General features: G+C 35.5%; 1 protein-coding gene across 6 annotated transcripts in view; it reads left to right on the top strand.

Moving 5' to 3' along the window:
- The window catches only part of FRYL (FRY like transcription coactivator), a 152,719-nt gene that overhangs the window by 64,966 nt on the left and 59,919 nt on the right, over positions 1 to 27,834 (top strand). For 5 of the 6 annotated variants that reach the window (XR_006167780.1, XM_042812591.1, XM_042812592.1 and 2 more), the window contains 16 exons: positions 5,634 to 5,687; positions 8,407 to 8,546; positions 9,029 to 9,125; positions 11,571 to 11,650; positions 12,308 to 12,388; positions 12,796 to 12,964; positions 13,908 to 14,000; positions 16,583 to 16,681; positions 17,718 to 17,819; positions 20,434 to 20,478; positions 22,948 to 23,051; positions 23,666 to 23,774; positions 25,454 to 25,540; positions 26,193 to 26,364; positions 27,037 to 27,169; positions 27,405 to 27,512. Coding sequence is in view for 5 of the 6 variants with exons in the window: in XM_042812591.1 (XP_042668525.1) it covers positions 5,634 to 5,687; positions 8,407 to 8,546; positions 9,029 to 9,125; positions 11,571 to 11,650; positions 12,308 to 12,388; positions 12,796 to 12,964; positions 13,908 to 14,000; positions 16,583 to 16,681; positions 17,718 to 17,819; positions 20,434 to 20,478; positions 22,948 to 23,051; positions 23,666 to 23,774; positions 25,454 to 25,540; positions 26,193 to 26,364; positions 27,037 to 27,169; positions 27,405 to 27,512 (1,673 nt within the window). In the remaining variant the exon portion in view is untranslated. The remainder of the gene's footprint in view (positions 1 to 5,633; positions 5,688 to 8,406; positions 8,547 to 9,028; positions 9,126 to 11,570; positions 11,651 to 12,307; positions 12,389 to 12,795; positions 12,965 to 13,907; positions 14,001 to 16,582; positions 16,682 to 17,717; positions 17,820 to 20,433; positions 20,479 to 22,947; positions 23,052 to 23,665; positions 23,775 to 25,453; positions 25,541 to 26,192; positions 26,365 to 27,036; positions 27,170 to 27,404; positions 27,513 to 27,834) is intronic. The other variant, XM_042812590.1, reaches the window with a different exon arrangement.

Raw genomic sequence — 27,834 nt, 5'->3', positions numbered from 1 at the left:
CCTCTGGTCATCTTCACGGTCTCTTCTGGACCACTTCCAATAGCATGTCTTTGTTGTGTTGGGAGTCCCAGACCTGGATGCAGTACTTAAGGTGGAGCCTCACAAGAGCAGAACACCACCCTCTCCCTGCTGCCACTCCTCTTGTGCTGCAATCCAGAATACAATTGGCTTTGTGGGCTGCAAGCAAGCACGCACTGCTGTCTCATGTCCAGCTTTGTGTTCACCTGAACTGATATAGATGGCATGCTCTTGAAATTAAATGGATATATATTTTTTTAATTGGAAACTGTGCTCAATTGTGAACTTTACTTTGCATGAACTCTGACTCAGTATCAGTATTCCTTCAAGATGTTTTTTTTTCTTTTTGTTTTTCATTTTTTTAATATTCAGAAGTGACTTACAATCCTAGAATTAAGTAGGAAATCCAAGACACTTACTAGTCTCCAAATCACACACAATGCATTGCAACTTTCAGAACTTTTTCTAAAATTATATTATTTTTAGAAATGAAAGTTAATATACAGATTACGTCTTCTGTGGCATAATGCAGCACATATCATTCTTGACATTGCTCAGTTCCTCAGTATTCTTGTCCATACTTGTACTTACTTTTAAAGTTAAATAAATAAAGAAATAAATTGCAAGATCACTAATTTGCTGGATGCAATTGTAAAAATTTTAAATCTTACTTATAACTTTGCATGCTTGCAAATATGTAACATATTTCCACAGCATGACCGTGTCCTGAATGTTTTCATTAACTGCTGTTATAGGCTGTCTTCTCTCACAACACACCAGTGATCGTGACCATGCTGTGCCAAAGGCATGGGATCAAGATCATGCTGTATTGTGGGCACACTGACAAATAAACCTTTGTTCTAGATGTCCATTTCCTACAAATAGCTTTGAATAGTTATAATATTAAGAGTATCCATCCCATGCTCCCCTGCCCTCTTTCCTGCATATATGCAGTGAGCTACAGTCTCTGTACTAGTATTTATTGGGCAAAACAGGACAAGGGAACACAGTAGTTTGGGCACACAATGAATTTGGGTGTTGAAATCTGAAATCTCTTTAGTCCAAAGCTAAAGATAAAAAATATTTTGAAATGTTAATCAGAAAATCAACTAAATTGAAAGTTGTGCAACAGTTGCTTGCAGAAGCATTTTTCATTATAATGAGTAGTCCTATTAAAGTAGAGGGCATGTGTGAGTGCTTGGACCCCAGTTTTGAAACTATGAAAAATGTTATAAGAGGCAGAAAAAAAAAGTAGAAAAAAAGGAACTAAACATATTTTGTGGTACCTCTGACTGAGTTATCGTCAGGTGAAATCAGATGAAAGGCCAAGGAAAAGAAAACATTTCGTTACACACACCTATTTAAGTATACATTGTGCGTAAGTATACTTGTGTGTGTACCAGACAAGTGTACAATTTAAACATAACTTTACTGTTTCCTTATCGACATTACAATGATTTAAGAGTTCAGGAGGGTTTGGTAAGAAATTACAGCAGTATTTGCAGAAAAACACACATAAAACTACTCAAGAATGATTTCAGAAGGCACAGAGAGGAGAGGTGTGGACTGGTGATGCTGGCAGCAAACAGGAAGGTAACCAGTGAAAGCCGTCTGAGTATCTTTTGACAACTTGCTTGTTGAATGTAGCATTTGGCCAGAACTCTTGCATCTGTAATTCAAATGAACTGAAGGAAATTGCAAGAATTAATCAAGATCTGTTAATAAGATTGTAATACTGATATTTTGAGTGCATACAGTGCATATAAAATTCCTTAGGAGAAGATATGAAATGATGATTATTGGTAGAACAGTGGTTTGTGAAAGTTTTTAACAGTTCTGTCTGGCTCATTTGCTACATTTTAAAATTTACTTGAACAAAATGTATTGTAATGTGGTTAGGTTTAAATTTTGGTACATAGACAGCATTCCTGGTTTTATTTTGACAAGAAGGGAAAACTATACAGGCAGACAGCAATTTAAAGGAGCTGCTAGAAGCTGTGGAAAGTAAAACAACCTGAGCCCATACAGGGATTGAAGGGAATGCTAAATGAAAGGAAGTACTAAAGTGATCTTATTTTTGTATGTAACATTTGAGATAAATACTGACTGTTCTCTTCTAGTTTTTGACATTTAGGAAAGATGATGAAAGTCTGAAGGAGCAATAGAAAATTGTTGGCTGAGATTGGAGAAAAGATTTTGTAGGAAGAGAAGAAAGCCCCTTGCTATTTGAGTTTGTTTTGGTTTTGTCAGATGATGTGGCTGTGGAGAACATATATATTTGTTACATAAATCCTTAATGTGTTAGATGGAGACAGGCTGTTGGATAATATTTGGAGCCAGTGAAGTTAGAAACTTTACTGGGCACTTAAAACTTGAAGTTGCCCATGCCAGCAGAGAAGCAGAAGTGAATGGAAAACAGTCACTGTGGGACAGCTGGGGCAGGGAAGGCAGTATGCTGCTCATTCAGGAGCTGATTCCCAAAAGCAATCCAGTGGTTTCTCTTGTTGTGAATTTTGTTAGGGTACTCTGTGTGATGTTGCTTCTCATTGTTTTATGTCTTTTCTGTCAGTATTTCATTTTAAAAGAGAAAGGACTCAAACAAGATTTGTGCTTTGTTAGTTTGGTTGTTCTGCGACTGAGAAAAGATAACTGAGAGAACTGAGAGGCATGAGGTACTTGCAAGGGAGGGATGACAAAAGCAAGTGTGCAAACTAACAGTTGTACCTGAGCAGCTCCACTGCCATGCCACCGTGTGCAGGCTTCTGGGGTTGGCACTGGGGAGCTGTAGGAATGAGACCAGGGGGTGGAACTTGTTTCTACCAGCACGACTGTTTGCACAGCACACACACGTCTGCATCCTGGTCATTGCTGCCTGCCATATGTTGACATTTCTGCTTTCAGCAGATGCAAACTGCTCTTTGGATAATTCAACAGTGTTTTTTTCATTTCTCTTTTGAAAGATAAATTGCTTCCATCTCTCCCTGAACTTCGGAAAGCTTGAAAGATAAATCTTAAGTTATGAATTCAGTGAAAGTTCCCAGACCTTTTCTTCATGCTGTTGGGCAGATTTTTGTATTTCGCGTGAGACAGCAGGGTCAATGACAAAGCAGTGTCAGAAAATCTCTTTGAAAGAAAATAAACTTTAAAGCTGTCCAAATAAATCAAAGGCCTTGATAAACCCGTGACTGGGTTAGAGAGTACTATTTGGCCATGTCATGTTTGTTTGATATGCAACTATGGTGATGGAGGGGAATAAAAAAATAAAAAAAGAGCTGAATTTGTAGAAGTACCTTGAAATAGTGTGCTGTTGGCATGGCCTTTTTTGTCTCAAGATTTCTGGATGATTTCACTTTTGTATGTGTGTGTTCTTTTGCTTAGCTATTTCTGGTTTTAGACATATGCAATGGATATAATAACCTCAGTGTTTATTCACCTTTTTAATAGTCTTGCAGGGCTGTGGTGAAAGCATGGCACACCAGGCGTTGTGTCACAGGCAGGCTGAAGGAGCCTCAGCTCTACCAGTTGTTTTATAGGAAGGTCACCTCTCCACTTGATAGGAAAGTCCACTTTTTCTCAGGAAATAGTTTTCCAGTTAGTTTTCCTTCAGCTCATTCAGCAGTATACAGTGTTTATATTGGGTGGAACACTTCTCTTGCAATCAATGTGATTACAATTATTTGTGCAGTTTATCTGAAAGCACAATATGGGTACATGAATTCATCACTACAGCAGAAAATTTCCTTGCATCAAGAAACAAAACAAAACAAAAAAAAACAGAGAGGGAGGTGGATTGTAATTAAAAGGAGATTCTGACGTAGCAATTATTCCTTGAAACTTTTAGTACCTGCTGCAAAATGTAAACTCTCGTAACGGTAGTTTGAACAGGCATAACACATCAAATTATAAATAATTGTAGCATTCAAAAAAGCGTTTTTTTGTCCTTTTTGAAACCTGTTCCTTCCTGCTTCAACATCAGTTGATGAACAAATAGAGTTCTCTACTACTGTAGAGTATTGAATGCATTTTCCTGAAATGGCCTTTTAAAAATGTTTTATTTAAAATGTACTTGAGATGTACATTAAAGATAGTGTTCAATTAAGCAATCAAGTAGTCTGTATAAACAGGGGTTTTCTGAATCAGAAAAAGTGAAATTGGTCTGAATTCTCAGTAGGTGTTCTCAGTGTTCTGTTTCATGTTATGCTTTCAGAATGGATGAATGCCTTTTGCCCAGGTAATGCTGAATTCAAGTTTTTAGAGAGCTGTAGTAGTGGCAAGATACACTATTTGTAGTTGAAAAAGATACAGCTGCAATTGGAGCAGAAAATGACAGAAACTGTCTCTAATTTTCAAGATCACAATTAAGATGAGGTAAAATAAACAGCTGGCTTGAATGCTGAGCTTGGTACATCCAACCCCAGTCCAGATCCGTTTCCCATGTTGTCTGTCTGCTGTGGTCTTGCAGGAGTTAAAGGCCAAGCGGTGCTGGCTGTGTAAATTTCCGTCAGCAGCCTGGCAGAAGGGTGTTGCCCCATGCCAAGCTGCTGAGCAGTTGCTGTTTGTGAGTGGTGCAGTGCTGCTGAGCTCTGGCAAAGCGCTGAGAGCTGCACACTGCTGTGCCGTCCCACCTGGCGGCTGCTGCTGGGCTGTGTAATCCCTGGGCTCGCCTGCCGCAGGTTCCTCTAGCTTCTTACATCCAGTACTTCTGCTCTCCTTGTCTAAGACAGAGGGGTTTCTGGTTTGTATACAATAAAGTGAAAGTGTGTCTGTAATTAGCTGAGAATGCTCACTGTGTCCTTACATGTCTTACTGCTTTTTAGTGTATGCATAAGGCTTTATTCTAGCACCTGGGTTTATGGTTTAGCAAGCCAATCTGTACATCACAGGGACTTGGTCTTTTGTTTTAAAAAACAACAACAACAAAACTTTCCAGGTATTCTAGCAAGAGACTTGGAAAAATTGTATTTTTTGTAGCTGTACCTATTATAGTTCATGAGTGTTTTGTATCATTTCCCACAATACTTTAATTCACATTGAATTATTTTGTCACAAATATAATTGAATTTTGCTTTTAACAGAGCGGTATGTTTTATGGTTCTGGTAGCAATGAAATATTGTAATTAAATCCCATTAATATTGCATTTTCTGTACCTTATGAAGGAAATTATTATTGCCATACTCCTTTGCCTAGGCTGGTTTCTAGCTCTTTCCATTTGCTGTTCAGGGAAAGAGCAGACTAGCAGTGGACTGAGCAATTGATCACTTTAACAAGACTGTGAGCTCAGAGGGGAATGGCTGTCCAGCCCACCTTGCCAACTGCCTCCATAGAGCACATTTCTGTGAGGTCTGCTGCTGGCGAGAGGTGTTTGAGGTTTTCTGTTTGTCAGTATTATTAACGATTAGTATTATTACTACTGTGCTGCTGAATTAATTTTGGATCTCTGTTCCGTTTCTTGTGAGCACACTTCATGTCTTCAGAAATAGCTTTAGCTGAAAAATAATGCAAGTATTCACATTAGATGTTATTTCTTTGTTCTGTAATATAACTGAAAAAGAAAGAATCTTATCTTTGGTGAGTTGCATTATGAGGTTTATATTTCTTTTTACTTTTCTTCCAGGAAAAGCTCTTGTCCAGATCTCTTCAAAGAGGTGAAGATCTTCAGTTTGATCAGGTAGGAGGCATGCCATGGAAGGAGGTTCATGTAGGATTAAGGTGGCCTGTGTTTCTGCTACACAGTGTTGAGGTGGGTTAGAGCATCTCTATTGGAGTGCCTGAGTTGGCTTTGATGACTTAGACCCCTCAAGGTTAGTTACTGGACCAGAGTTGTTAGAAACAAGCACAGAGGAGAAGCAAAAAAAAATAAAAAATAAAAAAAATAAAAATAATAATAAAAAAAAAATCTAAGAGTTTATTTTCCATGATGATATAAGGAACTAGAAGGTTAGTTGTCTGAAAATGACAGTGAAAACTACTGAAGGTAACATGTTGAACATGTTTGGACAAAAAGACTGTGTATTCCTAGCTTTGTGTAGCATATGCCTAAATTACTTTGTGCTTCAGTGTTTGGGGGTTTGGCTTTTACAAGCAAATAATGCTGATTTCAGTTACTTGATGCTTTCTGATTCTATAGTGGAAGGTAGATACAGGGCGTAACTTCATTCTTTCCTGAGTGTATTATCTCACTGTAAAGCTATTATGTTTCACTTGGTTAACTGATCTGCACCTGGAATAACTGCTGAATTTATTTGTGTTTATTGTCTGTGCTTCTTTCATAATTCAGGCATGTTTTTGTATTGTAACCTCTTCCTTGCTATGGACGAGCAGCTCCATAGATAGTGCCCCATTAATTACATGTTGCTTTTCTTAACTGTTTTTTAGTAGCCTCTTACTGTATGAATTGCAATATTCTGTTTGTATCTTCTGTTACTGCAGTTTTTTAAGCTTCCATTCTTCCTTCGATATAGGTGTTGCACCTAAGTCTGTGGATCTGACTGCTGTTCGGTTAAGAGCCATCCATGCACCTCTTTCTTTTCCTTCCCTCCAAAAGAAAAACAGATACTGGCAAATGACATTTGATGTATAAGTTTTTTTTTCCGAGATCCCTTCCCCATTAAATCTTATGTAGGCTTCTGATAAATTCTAATCTAACATGTTCTGAGGCTTTTATCTTCAAAGTGAAGGTTTACTCACAAGCAAGGAAAATGGTTTAGGGAGGATGTAGCTTAAGTTTTTTGATAGCTACAGTATTTTTATTTTAAAACTGACCAAGAGCAAAATTATTTGAATTATTTATTTGGGATCATCTGTGGAAATCTATAAATCAGCAGAATTTTTTTTTTTTTTTCTTTACAATTTTCTCCCTAGAAGTTTTTCTCAGGATATTTTTATTAATTGTTAGTATTTGCATGTTAAGCTACACATAGATTTTGCAAGTAAGCTGAGTGCAGAAAACTAGAAAAAATATGGCATACAACTTCTGAAATTATGTGATATAGAAATAATCTTTCTAAAAATGTAGTACTAATAATAGCAAATTTTGGTTTCATGTATATGTGTGAATTCTTTTTCGTTCTTTCATTATGTTTGTTGTCAATAGAATGCTGTTGTTATTTTTCTGACAAAAATTTTCTGTTCTCTGTGATAATTTTTTTTTTCAGAGAGTCAGGAATTCTGCTTAATTCCTGTCACATGGATAACTAGTGGAGTAAGGTTTTCTGATAGTTGAAAGCTTGATGTGAGGTTTCCCTGTGGTTAACTTCTCCCCATCCCTTTACCAAAACTGATAAAACGGGATGCCTGAAATGAGGGCAAAGAAACTCTGATATACTGACATTATCTTAGGTTTCTGGAGTATTGAACAGTGAGAAATCCGTAAGTTGTAGTAAGAGGATGGCTTCTATCAAAATCTCTCATTTGAAAGTTGCAAGAAGTAATCAGTGTGTGGCATTTGGGAACAATGTGTTTACTTTCCTTTCCCAGCCACAGTTCTAGCAACTGACTGGCTCGCCTGTCAGTTCTGCAGTCATTCTTCTCCCCTCCACGCTTGGGCACAGAAAAGTTTGGTTAGTTTAAGTTAAAGGAAGTGCAGATAATTCAAATTTCATATCATTTTAAGGTCTTCTTTCTGTAATGCCTTTTACTGACACTGTTTCATTATGTTTGCTTTCCTGAAAGGGGAGTTAGGCTGAAAATAAATATAGCTTGAGATCTAGGCAGACAAGTGTATTAAACACGGAGTTAGAATATTAAAATTAAGTTCATTTTTATTATTCTTGTTTCCATTATAACAAAACAAAAGCATGTTTTTCGCGATTACATACTTGTTCATTTTAGAAAGGTTATCTTTTATCTGTCATAATTTAAAGGTAAGCAAGACAAGGCTGGATGTGGCTCTGGGCAGCCTGGCTTAGTGGTTGGTAATGCTGCTGTAGTAGATGCTCTTGGAGGTCCTTTTCAACCCAGTAGATGATCTTTTGAGGTCCTTTTCAACCCAGGCCATTCTATGGTTCTATGATTCTTCAGAAATGCATATGGTAGGATTCAGGGACTTCTGAAAATATCCGTTGTTTTCTCAGTGGTTTCACCTGGGCATTCTGTATAAATTTGGAGTTTTGTGATCCCCATGCGCTTCAGAGTAATTTGCCTGCTAATATTTGCCATGTTACTTAACTTTGTGTCATGTTTACTATTTATTCTCCAAGATGAAATTGTATGTGATATTGCTGCTTTGTGAAATTTTGCTATATCCTTGTGTATCCTTACACCCTTTATAAAACAATGTTAAACACATGTCTGAAAAAATGATTATAGATCTATTTAAATAGAACAGGTATATACTTAAGTCTGAGTGCTTTGTTGTGGTAAACAGTAATTTTTCTTATTTTTTTCAGTTGATAAGCTCTATGAGCTCAGTAGCAGAGCACTGTCTCCCCTCCTTGTTACGCACCTTGTTTGACTGGTACAGGCGTCAAAATGGAACAGAAGATGAATCCTATGAGTACAGACCTCGATCTAGCACAAAATCAAAGGGGTAAGAGTTTTCCTTGCAAAAGTCTGCTTAATTTTTGTGGGTCTTATAAGAAAATGTAATTGTGCTTTGTGTTTGGTGTTTTTTTGTTTGTCTGTTTATTTTTTGACGAACATTTTGTATTTTGATCTATCACTGACTAAATCTGCAGAGGAGGAAGATGTTTAGAGTTGTTGCATTTAACTGTGTGATTGATATCCATAAAATGACTTAATAATTTTGTGGGTGATAGAAAGAAGAAGTTTGGACCCTGATTACTTCAAGCTAGTTTGTTCCCTTTGGGGTTTTTTTTTTTTGGTTGTTGGCAGGTCCTTTCAAGAGGGCTCGAGATCTTAGTGCTGCATCAAACTGTAAAGTATTTCTAAGCACTTGTACTTGTGTGGCACTGTAATTGCACAGAAGATATGTGCACTCCTCTGTGATATTTGTGATTAGTTGTGTATGATATGTATGTTCTTGATTTTATTTATTTAATTTTATTTTAGGGATGACCAGCAACGTGAAAGAGACTATCTACTTGAAAGGAGGGACTTAGCTGTAGATTTCATTTTTTGTTTAGTTTTAATAGAGGTTCTAAAACAGGTAAGCTTTCTGACGTATTTCTTTTAATCATTTTTTTTTTTTTCATCTCAGTTTTAGTCACCTCCTCTAAAATTTTATGTAGAAAACTGGAGCATATGTATGATCAGCAGATGTAAGGTTGTAATCATGCCCTGCCTTATCTCAGTTCATTTCTTGGATCCGCTAAACCAAAACTGCTAATGCAGTATAAAAAGTAAAGTTGTAACAATAACATTTTATTCACATTCAGCACCTTTTGTGTGCTTAGACACTTCTGAAATACAGTGTGAAATTGAATAGTAAGATTAAAATATCACATTTTTTTAAATTGGAAAGGATAAGTAACTTTATTTTGCCTTTTGCTAATGTAGCACATGCACAAGTTTTGTTAATATAAAATTAGCATTGGTATATGCATAAGATTGCAGAGTTTGGCTTCAAGTAACAGCCTTTTCTCTTACATATTTGAGAGAAAAAAAATATTTGAAAGTAGTTGAAGCAGGAAGTTTGCTCATATATTTTGTGTCTTTTGTGTGTAGGTATGTGAAAATTACTTGGCTTTCTGTATTAAGTAAAAAAAAAGGATATGGCTTAGTTTGCAGATAATTTGTAGGAAAATTGTGCTTGTGTGGTTGTGTATGGCATGTTTGTGGCACAGGGAAAAATGGGAATAGTGAAACACAATTCAGAGCTGTCAATCCTTTGCTGAGAAACTAACCAGTCACCTAAAGGGAAATTCCTATGCTGCAAACACAGCAACACAGTTAAACAACAGTATTAAAATGACTGAACTATTATGTGTTAGTGTTTTACAGGAAGTATATAAATAAATTGTTCATGTTCCCTATCTGCTTCAGTTTTTCTATCAGTGCTGGAAATAAAAGGGAAATGGAATAGATTGGGTGAGCATTTGCTGCATTCTGAACTGGTTTCAGTTTTTTCTGTAGAGTAGTATGTGTGTTGCTAATGGGTCCAGATTTCAGGAGAGGTGCCAAATTTTTGGTCTGAAAAGAGCCTGAGCTACATCTTTCATAGTGACTCTTGTTGTTCATGGTGCACCTTTTACACATGTAATCCAGATAAGTGTTTTGTTTGGAGTCAACTAATTCAGTGCTTATTCTTCAGTCTTTTGAAGCAGGAAAGAAAGTTCTGAACAGAAATTCTGATGTAGTTTTGATGATTACTTTCGTTTTAGTGGGAATTCTCTATATTTTGAACTTCTCAGTGTGGAATTATCTCAGTGTTTTGGCTGTATTTCTTCTGTTAGAGAAATTATTTGTCTAAATCCCTTTCCTAGTCATCTGTAGAAACCCAGGAAACAGCCATCTATGTGTCTAGTGGTCTAGATGCTCCTTATTTTGTATTTTGTATTATTTTGTTTGATCTTTAAATTCTGTAGAAGTTCTCATCCCAAATCACCTCTGCAAGCTAAGGGTCAGGGTTCTCTCTGCATTAAAATGCATTCACAAGTCTCAGTTAGAGGTACTGCCTGCTTTCCACCCACCATGCCCAAATTTTCTTTCTTAAGAGCCCTGGTAAGGATATTTTTCTCTGGGAAAGTACTTCAGTGGGCCACTGAACCAAGCTATCTCACAGAGAATCCTTCATTTACTGTAGTCTTGCGGGTTATCTGAAGGAAGTATGTTCAGCCTGTAATGTATTTTGTATTTAGGCAGTCAAAGTGTCGAAAGGATAGCTTTCTGTCAATAAACATATTTACATTCACATTTAATCCTGCCTATCTTCCTGGAAGCCTTGTCATTGTTTAATTCTTGGAAACTGGATATATAGTATGCAAGGGTTATAATCCAGCCTCTTCTGTAATAAGTAAGAGCAGCTGGAGAGAGGGTTAGGGCACGACCTGTGTAGGAGCAAAAATCTTACTTAAATGACTGCGTATTACTCATTGTATTGTATATCCATGTAAACAGCCTGTTCCAGTAACCACAAATTCTTGAATAAATAGCTTTATTTACACAGAAGAGTATGAAATTCTCAAACAATAAATGCTTCATTTCTTGTAGCCAAGAGAGTAATCTTTTCTGTATTTTAAAAATACACTTACGTTTTTCAGTCAGCTGTTTCCTTTTTGAAACTGAGGAAGGTAGTGGTGTTAGAGAACCACTGATTTTTTGTTTTGTTTTGTTTTTAAGAAGGACCTTTTAAACAATGCATGATTTTGTCACCTAATTTTTACTTTATGTTAGGAAGACTTATTGTTTTGTCTATTTGCATTCGCACCAAGTCTTATGTGGCCACCAATATTGCTTTAATTTTAAGATCTTAGGTTGTGTAAATGTTCATATCTTGTGGCATGAGGTTGGTCTCATATGCCAGCAGAGGATTTGTGCTCTGATGAGAGTAGGAAATATTTCTGCAGGGCACCTCGCAGTCCTATTTATGCACTTCATACATCATACACATATGTGCACAGTTACTTACCTATACATAACACTTTTGTTTCAGATACCTGTTCATCCAGTGCCAGATCCCTTAGTACATGAAGTTCTAAACTTGGCTTTTAAGCACTTTAAACATAAGGAAGGGTGAGTTTCGTCTGCATTCATCTGCATAAACGTTTTGTATATATATTCAGCCTGTGCTTCACTGTGGTAGTTGTTCTCATTTGATTGCTTCACATGTAACACATTGGTGATAATATTGTAAACAAGCAATGATTGATAATTTAAAACTGAACATGTATCTTGAAAGAGCACAGCTTTGTTAGATGTAATAATAATAGAGTTAATTTTGCACAGAATGATTTACATAGCCAACAAGAGCCAGACAAGAGGATCGAGGTTAGATAACAATAGTATCTACTAACTTCCTGTATAGAGTGCATCTGATCAATGAAACAACACTATTTTACACAGAGTCAAAGAATCATAGGGTTTGGAAGAGACCTCTGAATGTCATCTACTCCAACCTGCTGCTAAAGCAGATTCCTTATGGCAGGTTGCACAGGGTAGTGTCCGTGTAGGTTTTAAATATCTCCAGAGAAAGAGACTCCACAACTTCTCTGTGCAAACTGTTCCAGTGCTGTCACTTTGAATGTAGAGAAGTTCTTTCTCGTGTTCAGATGAAACTTGTCCAATTTGTGCCCAAATGTCACCTATGCTTTTTATTTATGAATTTCATTGTTTTTATGGTTATGTTACAGGATATGGAATGCCATCTTTTTCTTTCTTTCTTTCTTTTAGGTATTCAGGAACCAACACTGGGAATGTGCATATTATTGCAGACTTATATGCAGAAGTGACAGGGGTTCTTGCTCAATCAAAGTAAGTTCAATCTCTGACTCTTGGGGAAAATGATAGTAGAGTTGAAAAGTATTTAATATAGCAGCATTTGTTAGTGGTCTCGATTACAAATAATTTAGGCTGATGTGTGTTCCTCATGTTCCAGCACAATAGATTGGACAAATGGCATAATCTTTACTTTAGTACAACAATGAATCAACTTGAAGATGCAGAGAAAAGAGGCTGGCAGTAGTTGTTCTGTTAACAAGTGTATTCCAATGTGGTAATCACTCTTGAAATGCCTAGCTTTTAAGTATCAGGGTTCATCTTGTTTGTCTTTAATTTACTGTAGATGCTGATATCAGTTACAGAATAAAGACATCAGTTCCGAGTTAAGGACTTCGTGTAAAAGAAAATGCAAATAAATGCAATTTATATCCCTTGTTCAGGTTTCAAGCTGTTAGGAAGAAGTTTGTCACTGAATTAAAAGAACTGCGGCAGAAAGAACAGAGTCCTCATGTAGTGCAAAGCATCATCAGTTTGATTATGGGAATGAAGTTTTTTAGAGTAAAGATGTATCCTGTGGAGGATTTTGAAGCATCATTTCAGTTCATGCAGGTAATCGAATATCACAGCAAACTGATCTAAGCATTATTTTGATTGTTTAGATCATGAAAGTGCAACAGTACTTACTGCAGTCAGTTACCTCAGTTGTGTCATCCTTCATCCTTTTCTGTTAGTTTCAGAGTTCTCAGATGCATGAATCATTTGTTTCTCTATGGTTTATGATTAACTACCATAATGAGAACCCATTCTGAGTTGTCACAGTAATGTGGCTAACCTGTAATACATGAAATTGTTTGAGACTAAATAGAGATAGGTAGCAATCTACTATTTTTATTTCTTTATGAAAGTAGTTTGAAAAAGAAGTTTCTTGAGATATCTTTTTTTAAAAGGCTGAGATACCAAGAAGCACTTCTGTTTGGAAAACACTTCATTCTCAGAGAGAATTTGAATCTTTGTTTGCTTCTATTGACTGTGGATCGAACAATTGTTTAGCTGTTTAACAGCCACTGACCTTGACATTAGTCCTGAGAAATCTACAACTGACTGGATAGTTCAGTTTCTTTCAAGTTTTGTACAGTGCAGCATGCATACAGATGTATGGATATTTACTCCTCTGTAAAATTGTTTTTGCATCCTTGTGTCAAAGTCACCTTGGAAATTCAAACGAGTACATAAAAATGTAAAATGTTAGTTCATAGTGATTTCAGTGTAAGGTAAGCATTTATTTTTGGCAAGTAGAAGAAAAATGTGCATCTTTTTTTATTCTGAATAGAAGAAAAAAAAAAAGAAAAAAAACTTTCAAGTTTTCATTAGTTCCTGACCAAAAGGCATTTAAAGTTTCCAATCTTTCGTAAAGTTGTTATTGTTACAGAAAGCAACACCAACTGTTTTCAAAATTTGTAGTTGGTGTGTTACTGTGAGTAATATTTATGGTACGATATTTCTAAGTCTTTCTTCTTTTTTCAAAACCTTTTTTTAATTCTTCATCACAAAGGAATGTGCCCAGTACTTCCTGGAAGTAAAAGATAAAGACATAAAACATGCACTTGCTGGCTTGTTTGTGGAAATTCTTATTCCTGTGGCTGCTGTAAGTATTATTTTTTTCCTCCCGCCATTCTCCTTTTTTACATTTGCTTCCAATAACCTTCATTATGTTGCATTTTCAGATATTTAAAAATGCTGCTAAGTAAGTTACTAATGAGCACCTGTGTAAACTTTTGAAGGGAAGTTTGTTGGTACAGTTTGCAGATTAGATGGTTTTCCCATATATTTTCAGGACTTTTTAACGCTCTTATTTTCTTGACTCTTATATCACAACACTGCGATGTTATGCTTGTTCTGAAAGATGGAAATTTCATGTATTTAATGTTCTGTTTATTTGGAGATCTCGCTGAATTCCTTTATTAGCTGAAATCTCTAAGTGCTTTCTAGAATAAACTGATATATATAACATTTTTACAGTCAGGTAGGGAGAGTGTGAGCTCCTATGGAAGAAGAAAAAATGTAGCATTGAAGAATATCTTTGACCTCTACTTTCTCTTTCAAGTGTATCTGTCTTGTCTTGACCTGCAAGGATATGTTCATCTTCTCTAGATTTCTTAACTTTGGAACTTTAAAAAAAATATAAATTAAAATGGAGGTGATATTTCATTTTAAGGCATGACCACAGAGATGTGGTGTTGATAGCAACTGTTAATTGACTAAAGTTTTAGTCTTACCTGGGCATATTTCTTCTCTTTTCTAGAGAAGAATGACCTAACTTGATGAGAGGTAGATGCATTTTGAATTGCATAGTTGCATGACAGGTGAAGTGAGTAGTGAATAAAGAAAGTACTTAGCATTTAGGTAAATATGACTTTTAGTTCACAAAATTGTAATTTAAATAGTAAAAACCCCACGTTTATTGATTGGACAAAGGCAGCATTAGGATTGGAACTAGTCTGTGGTAGTCACAGAGGCAAGCACATCAGCTGTGCGGTGCGTGTGTCTGTGATGAGCTGTGGATCTCTTCCTACAAATAGTGGCTGAGTCAGTGCTTTCAGCAGTTGGTGAGGCTGTCTTGATCTTTCTTTCTGACTCAATGAATCTTTAATCATTTCGTATAAATGGCACTTCTTAAACAGAAGCTGAGAACCCCATTCCAGGTGGAAGTAGAGTTGAGAGGGTTAGTCATTCTCTACGTGAGATGCAAATTCGGATCTTTTCAAGTAGGGGGAAGAACTGAATCTGGATTTGCTGTTATCTTGGGTACAGAAAATCACTAGTGAGTAAGCTGTTGGATTTCAGCATTATGACCTTGTTAGTGTTGTTCTCCTGCTGAGTCATTTAGGCATTTTAAAAAAATACAACCGGATGTGGACCCTCCAGGTATAATGGATGGGTGAATATTTGGCACAGGGGAAGTTAAAGTTGATCTATCAGCTCAAGGTTATATCTGAAAGCAGCCGTGAGGTGTTGGCAACAACTGGCTCCAATTTATGAAGTGTCACTAGGGGAAATACCGAACAACTTAGATCTTAAGAATAGCAAAAGAGAAATACTTTGGACGAATGACAAAAGTCATTTAAAATGTAAAAATTCCTTTTTTACACCTTGCAGTATACAGTATTTTGGTTTTTTTATGTCTCCGCACCATGAATGTATTGAGATTGTTCTTAGCAATTTGGACATGATATATCTTTTAATAACTCTTATTTCTTAATAAAAAACTAAACTAACTAACTAAATAAATAAAAATTTGTGTGTATATATAAAAAAGCTTATGTTGGGAAAACTGGAGAAATGGCGAAATCACTTTCACTTTTCTGGTTCTCTGTCAAAAACTACAAAATGAAAATAAATATGTTTGCTTCTGCAGTGTTGTAAAGAACATGCAATTACCAAACTTACTTTTATAGATAATTTCTTCCAGAAAAGCAAAACAAAGCAAAACATACAAAAACAAACTAAAAAAAAAAAATCAAACAAAAAAGCCACAAAACAGGCCAGAATTCAATAAATATGAAAAAAAAAACCCAAATCCAAAGAATAGAGTAGTACATCAAAATTATTTACACTTAAATTGATTATAAGAGGCATCCGGAGAGAAATATAAGAGATGAGGAGAGTGGGGAAAAGGCTGTTTTGAATGCAAGAATGGATTGTGTAATAAAAGTGTAGAGGTGTGTTCATCTCCTTCATTAGTTGTGCAAACTGTACAAAAACCACTTGTGTTGTTGATTGCCTAGTAATCTGTGTGTCATTTCTTTCAAGTTTCCAGTTTTTCATAATTAGGGGATATGAAAGGAAAGGGGAGCACTGAAAAAGGGGAACAATGAAAAAGTAATGGTTGTAATTTTTGAAATACATTAAATCGTACTTTTAAAGGGTTTCAGTGTAGTTTTATTTATTATATGGTGGCTAACTATTTTACGTTCTTTTCTGTAAGTATGGAAAACAAACCGTGTTTTTAAAATAATGTTTTGCAGTTGGTTGGTTGTTTTGTAACTTATGTAGCTATGGTGATGGTTCATTATGCTTCTGTTTATATTTCAGACTGTTATCAAATGTTTAGCCAATGTGAGATTTAACTTTTGAATGTTCTTAAATTCTATGAACATTCTAATGCATGTTTTAAATACCTTCTTTATAAAATTTTAAATCAATTTATGTGTGTATTTTTTTTAATAGGCTGTTAAAAATGAAGTGAATGTGCCATGTTTGAAAAATTTTGTGGAGATGCTTTATCAGACTACCTTTGACTTGAGTTCAAGAAAGAAGCATTCGCTGGTATTTTAAAGAAATATTTCAACTTCTGCATTTTGTTCATCATAGGCTTTTAAGCTAATACATTATCTTATGTTAAAAGCTGTATTAATTTCAATCTCAACTCTTCAGTTCAAGTACAATCCAATTAATGCTACATATATTGCATTTGCTTTGATATTTATCTGTTTCTTTGTGCAAGCTGTGGTGCTGTTATCTCATTTGTGAGATTGTTTCTAAATTGATACTTGTTCTTGGTTTAGTTCATTTTAGCACAGTGTTATTTAACCCTATAACTCTTCTGATAAGAACTTACATACAAGGACTATCATGTGTAATTAAAACATGGAAGTGGCAGGCAAGACTTACCAGCAAAATAACAGCCTATTAAGTAGTCTTGTTCTGCTTGTTTTTTTCCCCTCCACGTGTAATCTATTCTTCTTTTTCCAAAGTATCTTATTACCTCTTTCTGATAGAAATCTCTACAGATTTCTTTCCCCATGACTACATTTTAAGCAAATCTTTATGTTAAAAAAGCAAAGCTAGGTCATCCTAGTTTGCATATTCACAGCCATTATCAAGCCAGTTTTTCTTGATTAATCAAAGTACAGCTTGAGGAGCAGTAAAATCTCTGACAACCTCGAGTCTGCCTCAGTTTTTTCTGAGCTGATAGGTTTTGTTTTTTCTTCAAAGGCAGCTCCCTCTCCCACCACAGAAGACCCTGGGAAATGACTCATAAGATTGCAGGGAAAGCGAATGTTGTAAGGGCGAGATCTGCCAGCAGCCTTTGCTTGAGATCAGGCCTTGGTAGATGAGCTCCACTGTGGTCCCCTGGTGCTATACTGTGAGCTCTGCAGCACTCAGCTTACAACACTCACTCCTGGCTAGCAGACATGTCCTAGTACAGGGCAAAGGCTACAGCAGAACGCTGACCTGGTGACCAGTCCTAGCTGCTGTGAGAGCCTGAGGCGGGAACCAGCTCTATCTCATTCTCGATGTACAAGACTTGGGAGGTCTGCTAAGAGCAATTTGATCGATTCTTTTTCCCCCCTGCTCATAGGCTTTGTATCCATTGATCACCTGCCTGTTGTGTGTCAGTCAGAAACAGTTTTTTTTAAATAACTGGCACGTTTTCCTGCAGAACTGTTTGTCACATCTAAAGGTAAGAGTCCTTTTCAATTCAGAAACTGTTGCAAATCAGTAGCATTTGTTCCAGTATGTTCTCAGACACCGACTGCCAAATAAATACAAGTACTTAGCTATTTAAAAGGACACTGTCATTTAAAAAAAAAAAAAGTCTTTAGTCTTCATTAATACTAAACCTTTTATGATGTTATTTAATTCTGGTAATGGACATCTCCCTTATGGGGGCCTTCAGTTTTGTTGAGCAAAATCTACAGAAGTTTCTGCTAATAAATGCTGTCATCTACTAGATAAAGTACAAAGTATAATTTGAGATAAAGTACAAAGTGTAATTTGAAGATTACATTTGAGAAAATAATTTATGTTCATTTACTGAAGGGACAGAAAATGAATCTCTGGTCCTGAAAATAAATAATGTCTACAGCTTGTGATATATATTTTCCATATCAGAATTACAGTGTCCTTTTAACCTTGTGGCTTCAGTTCTTAGCATTGTAAACAAAAGTTGATTGACAAAATGTGGAGATTTTGATGCTTAAAAAGTAGGGATTTCTTTTCATGAGTTACTTACAATATTAATTGTTGTACATATTCTTTCCATAATTTTGATTAACATAGTTCATGATTTTGCCTAAGCATTGATTTTGATAATTTTAATAAATTCTTTGATTGACCTTTACAGTATTCATTCTGGTTAGGTATGAGTGGTGATTCCAAAGCTAAAATATATAAACCAGCATGAAGTGTAATGGAAACAGGGTTAGCTGCTTGGATTGTTAAGGATCATTTTGTTTTCATGACATCTTCCACACTTTTCTGTTGCTTGTTGGGTTTTTGTATATTTTTCACCTAACATTCTCTTGCAATATTTGCCTAGATTTTTTTATGTTGTTTATTTTGCTTACAGAGGCTTCTTTTGGTTTTGTTTTAAAGCTTTTTAAAAAATTCTTACAATCTAGGAATTGCACTTTTCTGGCATAATGTCCATTGCTGATAATGGATGTATTAAAACTATAAAAGCCAGTGAATTCAACTGGTAGCATGCATTTTATATATTTTTTTAGTTTTGTTAACTACTAACAGCTTAACACATTTATTGTAAGGCTCTATTCAGCAGAAATTTTATGTATGAATTTCTGCAACTTAGAATTGGCAGTGTCCTGATGCTTTGCCATCAGTGAGTTATTTAGGATGCTTTTGGGGTTGCTTAAATTTGGCCTATCAAATACTACAGGGTTTTTTTTGTGGGGCCAGGGGGGGAGGAGGTGCCTAGCTTATGCAGAAACTTTTCTGAGGTTAATCCTAAAAATTACACCCTTACTGTCCTCCTATGTCTCGTGAATGAATGTGTTCCTTTGTTTCTGAAGCTAATTAAATGCATGCAATCTGTCATAAGTAATCTCATTAATTTACAAATCTGATTTTCACAGCAGCTTAGTCTTTTAGATTTCCCTTTCCCCGTTTTATTTCCTCATTTCCTAGTCACCAAAGTTATTTATTTGCAGTTAAGTATGTAAAATGCAATTAGGATTCTAAACCCATCATGTCTAGCATCTTTGATGTTATTTAACGAAGTAATGCTGACAGTTATTGGGAAATAGTTTGGAGTGCTAAGAAGTTCAATCTTAGCCCTGTCACATGGAGAAGTTAAGAATTGCAGCAGTCATAACACCAAGGCCTTGTCACAGGAATGCTATACGATGAGCATGGACTGAAGAGGTGACACAGGCTGTGCACTCATGGTGCTCAGTCCATTCCATGATGACTGCCAAGTACATTCTTTTGCCTGGCAAGGAATGTCCTGTGGCCACACTTCACTGGCGGAAAATTAAGCCATCTCCTGTTTTGGTGGGGTGAAATCTCACACCTTGACAGTCTCTCTGTAGTAACTGGTGCACTGTGTTCATACCCTGTGGTATTTCAGTGCAGTTACTTCATTTGGCAGCTACACTGTCCTTGATAACATCCCTGAAGGTGCTCTGAATCCTGATCTAGCAAGATTTATTGTCTTTGTAAACTGTTTGCACTTGGTTTCAGTACATGCCTTGTTAGTTATCCTTAGAGTGGCCTTAGCCTGAGGAGAAAACGTCCCAACTTAGGCAGCCTAAGGTGTTAGTTCTTTTTCTTTCCTACTGCTAAGTTGCTAACTGCTATGAGGAAGGCTTAAATAGCTCTGGGTCTGGACCAATGCAAATAGCAGATAAGTGAGTAGTAAGGGATTGGTTCAGACCTAGCGGCTACCAAATAGAGTGCCTTGACATATACTGCTCTCACCTTAATCCACATGTTAGCTGGGTTGCCATTGCAGCTTTGAGCTCAGGAGAGCTAAATGTGTTGAATTTCACCAGTCAGTAACATCAGTCTGTATTGGAAAATCATTTTGCCTGCTTTTCTGACTAGTATTTAGACAAAATAATTTTAGCAGATTTGTCAGAAAATTGGTTCTACATCTTACAGGGAGAGGAAGGAATGTACAGGAACATTTTTTTGCCACTACAGAAAAAACTATTTCTACTGAATAGAGTCCTTGGTGTACAGCTATCTGTTGTTTTTGTGCTTTTTTTCATCTAACATGCATGTGCCTCCCATTCTCATGTTTGTTATGTTTTGCTGTCTCACATTGCTTTATTTAGATGCCATCTAACAACAGTATCAGAAAACAAATAGAAACCCTGCAGGTGAGTTAATATGTTGTTATAACTCAGTGAAATGTTGCTTTGTCTCGTGTAAATAATGTATTTTGTACTTTTTTATGTTAATCATTGTATTTTGTACTTTCCTTTCTCTGTAAAAAATGCTCTTGGCATTGTTAAGAAGCCACAGGACACGGAATGTTTTAAAGGTCTTTTTTTCATGATAGGGAGCAAAGGAGAAAGACAGAAAACTGATATCAGTTTGTCCTAGGGGGTGAGAATGTGAGTGAGAGGTTGCATATCAGTATCACAGCTGGTTTCCCTGACCAACAATGCATGTTTCCACTGGAATTAAACTACATATTCAGATGTATGGGTTTTTTTTCTGTTAATTTGTTCCAAAAAATGTCTTGCATGTGAGCAAACTTGAAAGCATTTTCACAGTAAAAAATGTGAAACTGATTTACTGTAACAACTTGCAGTGCACTAACTTGAAAGACTTTTACACTGTTGGTTTTGCAGGTTTTAAAAAGTAGGAAATGTTTTAGTTCAGAACAGAAGAAAAGTTTAACATCAGTATTAAAAAGTACTTTCTTCAGTAAGTGACTACATTTGACTAACATGGAAAAAATGCTGTTTTGTTTCTTGCCTTCATTGAGATATGTTTCATTGACTTGTCTTAATGTGTCATGTTAGACCATTGTAGATTTGCTCTTATTTTTTTGTTTTATAACTGAGATACAGTTCTTTAAAGTTTGTTCCATAGTTGTCTGATATCATTTATCCGGGTGAAAAATTCTAGGATTTGGAACAGAACTGTGCTTGGGAAAAAACAAACAACCCACAAAAGAGAATGCTTTAAAATCTGTCAGACATCAGCTAAAAATGCTGAAATGTAGTCAGGTTGTGAGGCTGCATAGACTTGTTTACTGCATTCTAGATGCAGAAATCTCATAGAGGAAAGGAAATACTGGCGTACTAACTGCAGATATACAACCGTGCCGTAATTAGACCAAAAAAAAAAAAAAAGAGAAGCCATTTTCTTGTAAAATACTTGTTTTTTTTCTAGTTGTAGTAAGAGGTAATGAAGCTTTTCAGTGCTTAAGTCCAGAAGTACTGCTGTATTTTTAATATTTTTACACTTTTAAAAAAGTGAATGCCTGTTCACACATTTTGCTTTTCTGACAAAGTTGCAAGCTTCATCATAACCAGTCAGAATGATAAACCTTCTCAGCTATGGAGTGTTGTAAACCAAATTACATAAATGTCTGCTACCTAAACTTGTTCTTTTTTTTTTTTTTTTTTTCTTCTTTTTTTAAAAATTTTGGTTTTCTTCTGAACTGTAAATTATTTTCCCCTTTATCAGATATAAGGAAACCAGAACATTACTCAAGTGGGTTACTACTACTAAGAAAAGTTCTAAATGCTGCATTATGGGTAGTATTTGTTAAACCATGGGAAGATTAATTCATAATCTTACTTGGAACATAAAGAAATGTTGGCCTGTAGATAAGCTATGATAAATAATTATGTAATTGTTATTTTTTTTGGTGGGGGGGGAGAAGGGGCACAGTTTAAGTTGATTGAAATCAAAGCTATCACAGTCTGAATTTACACTCCACTTGTCCTGGAAGTGCTACACTGGACCATTGGTTTGTGATTGAGGCCACAAAAAGTGAAATTTATTGTGTTCAAGCCATCAGGCAGAAACATTGTGTCTTGAAACAAGACAACACCACAAGACCAGATGGGAAAGAACATATATGTTTTTTTAAGCTGAGACAGTGCCTAAAAAGTTCCACCTGGGAGTAATTTATTTCCAGTTTGTAATACTAATGGTGAATTCCAAGAGACCCACTGAATGCTTCAAGATTATAAATACAGTGAGCATCCTTAGCTAAAAAAAGAGGTTACTGGAGTTGATGTGACAAACGTTATTGTCACTCAGTGTTCTGAACAGTGAAAGAGCTAGAAGGAGCAAAGTTAAGCTCCTTGAAGAAGCTTTAGGATGAAAGTGAATTTCATACCATGCATAATTTATTAATGCTTGCCCTGCAATCTTTTTCTTCTGCAACTGCTACTGTCTGCTCTCATAAGCTGAATACTGCGCTTAGATGGACTTTGTGCCTGATCCTAAGCAGCTACTCCCATGTTTTAGATAAAATTACAAGTTAGTTTGCTATAAAGTGGATATCAGTTACTTTCTAAGAAAAGTTCTTTGAGGCAATATGCTCTTGGTGTTCATCCTGAGGGCTGTTAGTTAATGTTCTGCTTTCAGAGTGAAAGGCATATAAAGCACACTGAAATGACTTGTTAAGTATTTAAATAGTATCGGGAATGTACAATGCATGCTTGATTTTAAATATACACAGTAAAACTTACAGTCAGTATTAAACATGTCAGCTTTCTTTCTTAAAAATAGTTGAAAATATTCTCAAAAGTCAGAAGAGTAATAGTATGATTTCCTGAATGTCTTGCAGGCAACAGTAACTGTATTTCTCTTCTATTTTACAGAATAAAGATCCTAAAATGTCCCGAGTTGCACTGGAATCTTTGTATAGGTTGTTGTGGGTTTATGTTATTAGAATAAAATGTGAAAGCAACACTGTAACTCAAAGGTAAGTTCTTTGCACAAGGGATTCTAAGTTCCTTTTTTTCCTTTGTGATGTTAAAAAAGATTCCAAAGTCACCTAGGGGATTGGCTTGTTGGATAAGTAGAGAAACAGAAACTTCATCTTAATAGAGAAAACCAGAGGAACTTGGTTAGTTTGAAGAGGAGAATGAAGAGAGTCCTCACTCTCCTTTTTATATGTGTGTGATGACATAAGTGGATAGAGAGATAAAAAACAGGAAATTTAGTTAGCAGGCTCTACTGATACCATAACAAATGGGATCTGAAGTGCCCATCACTAAGTATAGGCTGGAAATGAAAAGAATGAAAAGATGTGTTTTTGCAAATTAGCACAGTGAGAATTTGGAATAGTCATTCAGCATTTGCTCCTCCTCCTGACTGAGTAGCTCAAAAGCAGGATTTTGGTCTGCATATAAACTAACTCGTTATAATCCCCTCAACAACAGAGGGCTATATTTTAAATGGAAGGTACTGCCTTCTGTGTTATGCAATAGTCAATCCTACATCCTTCTGATTTGAATCTCAACAAATAGGCAATTACAAAAAATTATTCTTAGAACAATTTTTTGACTTCTTACATTTGTTTCTCAATTCTTGTAGTCGTCTCATGAGCATCGTATCAGCACTTTTTCCGAAAGGATCACGTAGTGTGGTCCCACGAGACACACCTCTGAATATATTTGTGAAGATTATTCAGTTCATTGCTCAGGTAAGAATGTATCTAGGTAGAGATACAATATTATGAGCATTATTTGTAAGAAATATAAATTATGGGCTGTTTTTTGAAATATTTGTAGAGTTTAATGTATTGAATAAAATTTCCCCAAATAATGATAGAATGACCGATTCGTTTCTTCAAGTGGCAAAATTATTTTTCTTTGAAGTTCAGTAACTATGATTTGTAGATGTTATGATGGTTAGTATTTGCATTTGTATTGTTCTGTAACGGATGTGTCTGTATACGTGTGAAGATAAATGAAGTACAGTGATATACTTACAGTATTCCATTATAATATATTCATAAGGGACAGCGTATCTGAACATTCAAGTCCATTTGTATTTAGCAGGGAGTCTGACCTCTGTAGACTGGAAAAAAAAAAGTTGCAACGTGTATGTTAGTGTGTAGTTCCTGCTGCATTACAATTTGTATTGTTTTAGATGCTTCTGTTATCTTAATATCAAAATGCAGGGGGTGATCCCACAGGATACAATACTCATTCATCTTTAACCTTATAAATTAGACTTCTTTTTCCATCTTACAGATAGCTTGTCTGTGCTTCAGTTTCCAAAATGACCTACTTCTGTTTGTACAGAGATAAAACAGGATACAAAATCCTTTATGCTCTCAATTTTATTTCTAGGGTTCTTCATTTTAACACTAAGTTTAAATTATTTTTAATTATCAGATATTTGAACCTATAAAGCAGCCTAACTGTAAAAGCCTGTGCTTTATTTACTTTATTCTTTTGCCTTTGTATCTGAATACAGTTTCATGGTGAACTCTTCTATTGCCCCCTCACCCTAGTTTCAGAATGCTTTTTAAGAGTTCAGTGTATTTTTTTTTTATACTGTGTTGAACAGATGGAGAACTGAAGTTCAGCAGAGAGTAAATGCTGAAGTTTCTATTCTTTGGTATAGATTTTCACTAAAGTAGGTACAAGCAGAATTTTCCATTTGACACTTCTACTAATGAGATCCCAGGGTCTGAAATCAGGCATTCTCAGAATGAAGTAGATGTAATTAGTAACCTACTGTGAAGGCTTTATTTAACTAACTCAACTGTCATCAATAATAAGAGCTGCCTAACTGAAGCAGGAATGAAATATGCTTTTGGAAGGACTGTTCAACTGACTCATGTATCAGGCTCATTTGTTCCATTTTTCTTTCTAGCACGTATATTACATTGCTGAGCTTGTTCAAGAACTGAGCTGTATGTGTTAAAAAAAAAAGAAAAGAAAACAGAAAAATGCATCTGCTATGCCAATTTGATATTTTTTTTTCATTTGGCATCTCTTGCACAGATTGAAACTGAAGTCCAACAGTATATGACCATTCAAAGAGAACCTGAATTGTAATCTGAGATTGCAAATGCAACCTTAATTGATAATTTTCTAACTCACATGGACTTCACCAGTATATTAATGCCAATGTAGTGTATTTTGACATTTTTAATACATTGCATTAGGAGTGTTGAACTGTATTACTTTTTTAAGAGTGTTATTAATTCATAAGAGTATGTAAGAAAAATAAATATTTTAAAACTTTTAAAATATCGTTTTTATATTTTTGAACTTCTAAGGCATGATACCTACTGCCTATAAGGAAGAAATTAAGCTATGCATAGAAAGATAAACAAGAATTTTTGTATAAACCTTTTTTCCTTTATAGGAACGCTTGGATTTTGCAATGAAAGAAATAATATTTGATCTTCTTAGTGTTGGAAAATCACCCAAAACCTTCACAATTAATCCAGAGGTAAAACAAACTTACTACTTGCATGCAGTGAGAACAGGATGTTGGGGTGAAGTTTTTGGAACTGTAGTTAACTATTTTTGAGCTGACATGAAAGCAGATTAATGAATATCAAAAAAGATGTTCTGATAAAGCTAAAGAAATAACTAGTTATTACTAGCTAAAGAAATAAATAGTTGTGTACAATTGCTGTCCCATGTCTGGTGAGTAAGCCAGCAACACTACTGCAGTTTCAGCTCATTGCAACTGTAAAGCCAGTATGTGTGCTTTTGTGTATAACCATAAAGCCTTTTCTTCAGGGACATCATACCCAGGTCTTACAAAGCCAGTGTAATAGATGAGATGTAAAAATGTGTTTCTTGTGTATATCATTCTTATGATTCATATTAACTCCTTTAATCCTGTTTACTCTGAAACATTAAGTCGATTTGTCCATGCCAGTTTTGTTGACTGGAGTCAGAGATGTGAGAAGGCATTCAACACTAAAATTTTGTTCATACTTTCATTACACTAATGGGTAATATTTAAATCATGCCTGTCCTACTAATGCTGTCTGCTTACAGAGGGAAAACGCAGTTTGTGTTTTGTGTTACTTTAATGTTATAATTCCTTTTGTTATTCTACTTCTTTTTTCTTCCCTTTGTTGCTTTTGAAGAGGATGAATATAGGCCTCAGAGTCTTCCTTGTCATAGCAGATAGTTTGCAGCAGAAAGATGGTGAACCACCAATGCCAACAACAGGAGTTGTTCTTCCCTCAGGAAATACTCTGCGTGTGAAGAAAATTTTTCTTAATAAAACACTGACAGATGAGGAAGCAAAAGTTATAGGTATGTACTGGTCTTTTGGAATTTTACATTCCAATACGTACGTAGATGTTCTCAGTTATTCTCAAATAATACATTTGTGTATCTTTATTTCTATGTTTATTTTAATTTTTATGGAGAATTTAGTTATAGCATGTTTTAACATGATTCTTTAGAGAGAAGCTCTAGACGATATTGAACTTCTGGTGTCCAAGACTGGATCTGTGGCTTTTTTAAAACCTGCTGGATTAGCACACAAAATACTGAGTAGAATTACTTTGGTAATTAGCATGGAAATTTTTGTTCCTTTGATCCACTCTACAGTGTTCCAAAATACAGCTGCATTGGAGTGAGACATTTTTTATCCCTTTGTTTGGTTCATGATCTGCAGATGAAATAGTTGTCTCTAAAAGACAGTTTCAAGCTAGAACTAAAATACTCAGAAATGAGAAAAGCAACTAACAATTACTTCTTTGTTTATGTTCTTCCCTGAAGGAAACTTCTACTTTCATACAATACCTCCTACTGCTTGCTTGATATGCCTCTTTTTTACACTTAAAATTAGTTTAATGACAGGTTTTGTACAATAAGAAATTTGTCCTTAGCTGAACGTGGTATATATTTTAATAAGAATGTGAAAAGTGAGTGAGAATATGCAATAGTGAAAGAAGTGGTTGGATCTGTGTGCCTTTTCAGGAATGTCAATATACTATCCTCAAGTCAGAAAAGCTCTGGACAGCATACTTAGGCATTTGGACAAAGAAGTTGGAAGGCCCATGTGCATGACTAGCGTGCAGATGTCCAATAAAGAACCTGAAGACATGATTACGTATGTATAAAATCCACTGTCAAACTTATATTGTATTATTCTTGTGCTGTAATGTTTCACATTGCTACATTACAAATTTAGGCTTTTTGTTTGAATATTAAATTCATTCTGATTTCATTAATTAATGCTAAAAATTTTCTAGTACCTTCTTAAGTTTTGACCTAAGATTGAAAATCTCTGTGATATACTGATGTGGATTTTCTGTTGTTTTGTTGTTTACAAACTGGTTTTGTAGAGGTGAAAGAAAGCCTAAGATAGATTTATTCAGAACTTGTATTGCTGCTATTCCAAGACTGATTCCAGATGGTATGAGCAGGACTGACCTCATTGAATTGCTTGCAAGGTAAGTGAAATAAAATAACTGTTAGTGAATATTCCTTTTTAAAAGCTCCTTACACAATATAGAGTATGTGAGTCAACTCACTATGAAGTTGAAGTCCACTGTGTACAGATCGATTGCTCTTATTCTTGCCTGCCTTCAACAGTTGTGTCTGCAGATAGGAAGTCTGAGCATTCAGTGAGAACAGATAGTTGAGGAATGTGCAGGCACTCTTCAGTTATTCCTGGAGCAATGCATTTTTCTTCTGTTTGTTTATTTGTTATATTTCATTTTTTAATATAAAGATAGTCTTGGTGTAGGAGAACAGTTCAGCTCGTAGTTTTGG

The sequence above is a fragment of the Centrocercus urophasianus genome, unplaced genomic scaffold, assembly GCF_019232065.1.
Source record: "Centrocercus urophasianus isolate 14NV4802_14NV808 unplaced genomic scaffold, USGS_Curo_1.0 seq_13, whole genome shotgun sequence".
Classification (NCBI taxonomy): domain Eukaryota; kingdom Metazoa; phylum Chordata; class Aves; order Galliformes; family Phasianidae; genus Centrocercus; species Centrocercus urophasianus.
This window is presented reverse-complemented; position numbering and strand designations above follow the sequence as displayed.